This window comes from Sciurus carolinensis, chromosome 11, assembly GCF_902686445.1.
Source record: "Sciurus carolinensis chromosome 11, mSciCar1.2, whole genome shotgun sequence".
Lineage (NCBI taxonomy): Eukaryota > Metazoa > Chordata > Mammalia > Rodentia > Sciuridae > Sciurus > Sciurus carolinensis.
Genome location: NC_062223.1, coordinates 17126593 through 17133777, shown reverse-complemented (window position 1 = coordinate 17133777; position 7185 = coordinate 17126593). Strand labels below are relative to the sequence as shown.

Here is a 7185-nt window from a genome sequence, read left to right as displayed (position 1 = left end):
GATGTTGACTTTGTAGATCTGTTGGGGAGTATTTTTGGCTTTTGGATTTTGATTCATGAACAAGGAATGTCTTTCCCCATTTAGATTTTATTTCATGTCTTTCAATTGTTTTATAATTTTAAGAGTATAAGTAATGCCCAAACATGTTCAATAGAAGTCATAAATTATAGTGCTCTACAGCACAGTGGTATAATTATAATTCACAAAAAACTATTATATGTTTTATGAAGAGCCAGAATATTTCAGACTCCAAATAAAAGTAATGATAAGGAGATGAAAATGTTAATTATCCTGATTTCTGCACATTGTAGACATGTATTGAAATACCACATTGTACAATTTTTGTATGCTAATCAAAATTTTTAATAATTTTAAGGAAATGGAAAAACTACCATGGCTTGATTAGTACATGCTATACATATATATACAGTTATCCCATAAATATGTGCAACTAAAATAGTAATAAAATATTTGTATGTGTTGCTATGTGCACATTTTTAATGATGTTTCATAACATGATACACTTTATTTTTAATTACATAGTTAAAAATCTCACGTCTTTGAAGACATTGTTGCTGCTCTTGCTTTGAACAAATTATTATCTGTTATGTCAACTAAGAATGAGAAACATAAAAAAATATTTTACCTATAAAATGTATAAAAGTAAAATCCTCAAGGATGCTTGAAAAAAAAAACACTACACTTTGTTTTTAATTTTTCTCCATGATCTTTTCATTATTTTTGATGATTTTTAAAGTGGAATTCCTTTAATTATTTTCAGATTATTAACTGCTTATATACACAATTATCATTAATTTGCATTGAAGGTCTACCTTTAAACGTTACTTATGTCATTTATTAGTTCTAATAATTTTCAATTTATTGTTTATGATTTATGTACTAAAGGTCATGACATCCGCAAATTGATTTAATTAAAATAAAATAATTATATCTCTTCTGCCTTTTATTCTAACATGAATATTCTCTATTTAGAAATTTTCATGTGAGCAGGCTTTCTAATACCAAATAACTCTGTGGTGACAAATTTTATTAAAATGAAGTAATTATTTATATCTGGATAAAATGTGACAAAAAAATATATTCCTTAAAACTTCATTGAAATAATTATATTTTCAAATTTGTGAATACTTAGAACTGTTCTTCAGCTGAAGAAATAATATTAGGCAATTTCATTCTCTATATACCACAAAGCATTTAACATTTGGATTATTGCATGCAGTAGTTCTAACGGGGATGAAATAACTTGGTGGGGTTCACATCATTAAAGGACAGAACCTAGAGAAGATTTTGCCTTTTGAATAAGCTTTTTGAATGCGCTCTTGACCTCCTTGTTCCTCAGGCTGTAGACCACAGGGTTCAGCATGGGGATGATCATGGTATAAAAGACAGAGGCGATTTTGTCTGTGTCCATGGAGTGGCTGGAGCTGGGCTGTAAGTACATGATGATGACAGTCCCATAGAAAATGGAGACAGCAGTGAGGTGGGAGGCACAGGTGGACAGAGCCTTCCGGTACCCTGAAGCTGAGTGCATCTTCAAAATAGTGGCAAATATGAATAGGTAGGAAATTGAGATAACAAGAAATGCGAAAATGACATTAAAGGTTGACACGAGAACAAGAATCAGTTCAGCAATGTGCTTGTCAGAGCAAGTCAGAGTCATGACAGCTGGAATATCACAGAAGTAGTGATGGACCACATTGGACACACAGTAAGAGAGGCAGAACGTGTCTCCAATTTGCACAGAAGCATTCACCAGACCGATGGCATAGCAGCCTAGGGCCAGACGAGCACACAGGGGGCTCGTCATGATGGTGGAGTAATGCAGGGGTTTGCACACTGCCACGTAGCGATCGTAGGCCATCAAGGTCAGGAGGTAATTTTCTACGGTGGCAAAGCCTGCAAAAAAGAACATCTGAGCAGCACAGGCGTGGTAGGAGATGACCTTGTCTTCCATAAGCAACCCAGCCATGACCTTGGGAGTGACAGCTGAGGAGGAACAAAAGTCCACCAGAGACAGGTTGCTGAGGAAAATGTACATGGGGGTGTGGAGCCGCGAGTCCAGCAGGATCAATGTCATCATCCCCAGGTTCCCAGCCAGGGTGACGAGGTAGATGAGAGTGAACATGATGAAGAGGGGAAGCTGCAGCTCTGGAGCACTGGACAGTCCCAGCAGGATGAACTCACTCACCTCCGTGTTATTCCCCATGGAGGGCACTTACTCTAGAACCGCCAGGTGCCATGCAGCAAAGAGGAAACATTTGATTTAGAAGAGCAAACTCAGTTGAACAGAAATGGAAAAGGATAATATTGCCTTACTATAATAATCATGATTTTCAGTATTCTCTAGATCTAACGTGTTGGCATGACCACACAATTTAGTGGATGATTTATCTAGACAATAATTTGCTTTTGAAGAGTAAGTGCCTACACAGGTTGGCTTCCCAATCTGTTAATTTGTTTCTTTCAAGATCAACAGCTATGTTTCTATCTCCTATGTCAGGATTTATATGTGTGTATTCCTTTAAACTTCTCATCAGTACCATTAAATTGATTAGCTATTATGCCAATTCTTATATGAAATAACTTGGTAACCAAAAGTTTGAAGAATTAACTCACAAAGTTTAAATCCAATCAGAATGGTTCTGAACCTAAATGTTAATGAATTTGAAGTGATTTTATTTTTATTTAATTTACATATAATCATTATCTCCATGATAAGAAACTTCCAGCATGCTCTGTCCTTTCCCAGATGAGTCTGTATCAACCATTCTGCTTGAGCACGCTGGGACTTCTGAGTCCTTTTTTTAAAAATTACTTCCTTCCAAAGTGCATTTCAGCTGGTGTTGAAAGAATGCCTTTTTGTGTCAGAATCATTCTTACTGTCATTTCCGTGAATCCTCAGCTACAGAGCAGAAATTGAGGGTGGAAATTTCTGATGTGGGAAGTACATGATAGTCTGTGGTTCTATTCATCTATTCCCTTATCTCATTTCTCATATTTCTGCTTTTCCCTCCATATGTCAATTGATATGTCTGGACATTAAATTATTTGTGGTATCCAACGTATCCCCTGGTTAATGATATGAGCTACAATTTTTATTTATTTTTATTTTTATTTTTATATATGTCTTTTTTTTTTGGTTCTATGATTACTAATATATTGTCATTGGCCACTGTGGATGACCCAGGAAAATCTCACCTTCTCAAACCCTCACTTTAATCACCATGCAGAGTCCTTTTTACTATGTAAGACAGTGTACCCATAGGTTTCGGGAATAAAAAAGTGGATATTTGGGGAACCATCATTAAGCTGGTATACTGGGCATGAATGCAATGTATAGTAGGTAAATCATCTCCAGAGGTAGACATGGTTGAGGCTGTGATGTCTTCAGAGATTAGAAACCAACTTAGTGATTGTGTATAAGAAAAACCAGAGGAACAGAGAAAAGTATTAATTTGTTATGATCAAATATGAGACATGATTTTTTTCCTAAATCAAATCTCTTGAAGCTGCTAATAGCTTAAACTTACTGATTGTGAGCCAATTATGTTTAATGGGTCATAGATAGATATAAAGACACACAGACAGACACATATCAGAGATTGGGGGAAAAACAGTATTTACACATATACATACTCATATATCCAGTTTTTAAAGAAATGAAGGTGTGCAGGATCTTCAGTTTTAGACATTGCAGAGACTGAGATGTCTTCAGAGATTAGTAGTCAACAAACAGAAGAGCATGGAAGTATGAATTTGTAAACAACAAGTATCTGAAATGGATTTTTTTCCTAAATCAGATCTGAAGTTATTAACAGCTTAAACTTAAGGACTATGAGCCAATTTTGTCTCATGGATGATAGACAGACAGATGTCAGAGAATATGTGAAGAGACAGTATTTACACATACACATGGTTGCTCTATGCTTTCCCAGATGAGAATCTGTATCAACCATTGTGCCTGAGCACCCTGGGAACTTCAAGTCCTCTTTTGAAAAATTTCTTCCTTGTAAAGCATATTTAGAATCTGTTCTTGCCAGACACAGGGGCACACACCTGTGATCCTAGCTGCTCTGGAGACTAAGGCAGAATTGTGTGTTCAAAGCCAGCCTCAACAGTGAGACCCTAAACAACCCAGCAAGATCCTCTCTGTAAATAAAAAATAAATATAAAAAAAAAAAGGTTGGGTTGAGGCTAAGAAGTTAAGTGCTCCTGGGTTCAATCCCTGGTCAAAAAAAAAAAAATGCCTTCTTGTGTTAGACCCATTTTTATTGTCATCACCATCAACACTTAGCTAGAGAGCAGATATTGAGGGTTGAAAATTTTTGGTGTAGTAGATCCAAGATAGCCTGGGTTCTATTTGTCTTTTCCCTGATCTCTTTTTTCATCTTTTTCTTGGTCCCTCCACATATCACTTTGATGTCTGGAATTTAAATTTTTGTGTTAGAAAATATATCCCCCATTTAATAACATGAGCTACAATTTTTATTTTTATATGTGTAGCTTTTGATCACTAATATATTGTACTGGTCCCTGTGAATGTCCCCAAGAAAATCTCAACTTCTCAAATCCTTGCTTTAATCACCATCCAGAGTCCTTTTTACCTTGTAAGACATGCTAATCATAAGTTTCAGGGATAAATAAGTGAATAATTTTGGGAATCATTATTAAGGCTGCTGTGCTGGGCATGAAAACAATGTATAGTAGGTAAATTTTATCTTCAGAGTTAGAAATTGTTGAGGCTGAGATGTCTTCAGAGATCAGTAGCCAACCAACATGAAAGTATGGATTTGTCAAGATCACGTATCTGAAATGGGTTTTTTTCCTATATTAGATCTGAAGTTATTAACAGCTTAAACTTAATGATTATGAGCCAATTTTGTCTCATGGATGATAGACAGACACACAGACACATATCAGAATAGGGGGAGAGACAGTATTTACACTTACACATGGTCAGATATCTAACCTCACTGTTAAGAACAGGGAGGTTTGGAGGGTCATATGCTTTCCTCAAATTCTATACCGACTTAGAGATTAATTCAAGATTCAATTCCATGTCTAACTTCTTCTAAAGTCTGTGTCTTTAATCACTGCAATGCCAGGTTTTCTAGAGCAGTAGTAATGCAAAAGCAAGTTTGTGGGGAACTGATAGTGAAAATGGAGAAGTGTTCTAAGTAGACTTGTGGTTCATCCAGAGTCAATGGAAGTATTGCTGCACCTGGTTCAGGGGAGCTGTCCCTTCAGTGACAACCTGATGGGCAGAACAGGGTTGTTCACCTCCTGCTCAGAGCATCAGCTAATCTAGGCCTTTGCTCTCTTCTTAGGGAAATCAACATGACATGTCATTTCATGAATATCACTGAACCCTCTCTGCTTGTTAAAGTGATGTGCATTTGAATGGAAGATCCATCTCAGTGTGATATATATCTGCACTGCATAATAGGCAAGCTGCCTAGACCCCAGCTCAAGATAGCTCTGTGTGTGTGTGTGTGTGTGTGTGTGTGTGTGTGTGTGTGTGATCCTGGGGATTGTGTTACTGAGGCTTCAACCCATGGTCTTGCAGATGCTAGGCAAGTACTTTACCATTGAGATACATCCCCAGCCACTACTGTGTCAGTGTTTCAAAAAGATATTAAAACAAGCAGATTGATCTCAAAATTCTCTGAAGATGTAACATCCTGTTTATATGTTAATCATATATTTTATTGAACATACTTAGTGATTATAGAAGCTTACCTTGCTCTTGGAAAAGAAAGAGAAATTGCCCTGAATTGTGGGTCTGAAATCAGAAATTTATCGAGAAATTAGTCGTCAGAAGGTGTACAAATGATATTGGAGGAATTCTCTCCAATATATTTGTGAAAATGTTGCAAGTTCTCTGAGGCATGAAGAGATGGAAGGTGGTTATGGTCTTCCCAGGTTAGGGGGCCTGGGTTTAGATCTTGCATGGACTGTGGATTTTCTGTGCATTTTCAATTTATCTTCCTGCTGCTGAGTTCATCTTCCTCGTTTGCTGAATAGGAATTATGAAATTTTCTCTGTCATAACTTCACAGAAGTGAGTCTGTTAAGAGCAAGTAGGTGTGTCCAAACATACTTGAGTATACTTTAGTAAAAGTGTTATTCTTTCAGCATGAGACACCATTTTTATTTTGGCATGTTTTTCTTGCCTTCTGTTGCAGAATCACCAAAAATACTCTGTCTAGGGAAAGGTCAGTGCATGTACTTTACTTGTTTAAATGGTATAGCAGTCACTTGTTTAAATGGTGGCCAAAGGGGCTCTCATTAGTTTTTTCTTTAAAATAATGTCATGTGGGACTGTGACATGATTTCAGAGCCTAATGAATACAACTAGAAAAATTTTTACAAACATGGTTTTCTCTTGGGTAACAGACTCTCCCTTTTGAGGACGATTATCTCTCTTCAATCATACTTATCTAGTGAAGAAGCAATTAACCTGCATGCAGGGATGTAACTTTTTATGTTGAGCTCTACTTATATGCCTTAGCAGTAACTGTTATTTATTCTCCTTTAATTTCAGTAAGTTGTCATTACATAATATGCACTGGGTTTACTCCATTAACATTTAATATATTATTGGTGTTCGTAAAACATTCTAAACGTTTATTTTGATTTCTATCATTTTCATTCATTTTTCTCCTTTTCAATACATAATTTATTATGACTAATCCATAAGCTACCGAATCTTTAAGAGACAGATTAATAAAATTCCTGGGATTTCTTGTGTTTACAGTCAATTGCCAAATATGACATAGGTGTCAGGGAGATAGAGATTAGAATATGCTTTAATATTGATGTCAACTCCAATATGAAAGTCAGATTTGTAGGAAGATGTTTTGGATAGATGGTGCTCTATCCACATCCTCTTGGTATTCATTGCCCATGCACTGGCCAGAACTTATGGAAAAGAAAAAAGAAAAAAAGAAAAATGAATTTACTTTTCAAAGAGTTGAGACTTAGATTTTGCTGTAAGAGCATGCTCCACTCATGTGTGGGACATTTAATTTCTCTACTGTCTGCAATCAGTAGTACATGACACAAATATGAAGTAAAATAAACAACACTCAATTTGTGTCTTTGAGGTTGTGAAATATAAAGGTGCATTTTATACATTATTGCACTGGTCCCTGGAACATAGTTC

General features: G+C 36.0%; 1 protein-coding gene across 1 annotated transcript; it reads right to left on the bottom strand.

Moving 5' to 3' along the window:
• Nucleotides 1–1282: 1282 nt before the first annotated feature.
• On the bottom strand, nt 1283–2230 carry LOC124959069 (olfactory receptor 5B17-like). The gene has a single exon (XM_047517711.1). The coding sequence runs from the start codon at nt 2225–2227 to the stop codon at nt 1283–1285; it is 945 nt and encodes a 314-aa protein (XP_047373667.1). The 5' UTR covers nt 2228–2230.
• Nucleotides 2231–7185: the final 4955 nt, after the last annotated feature.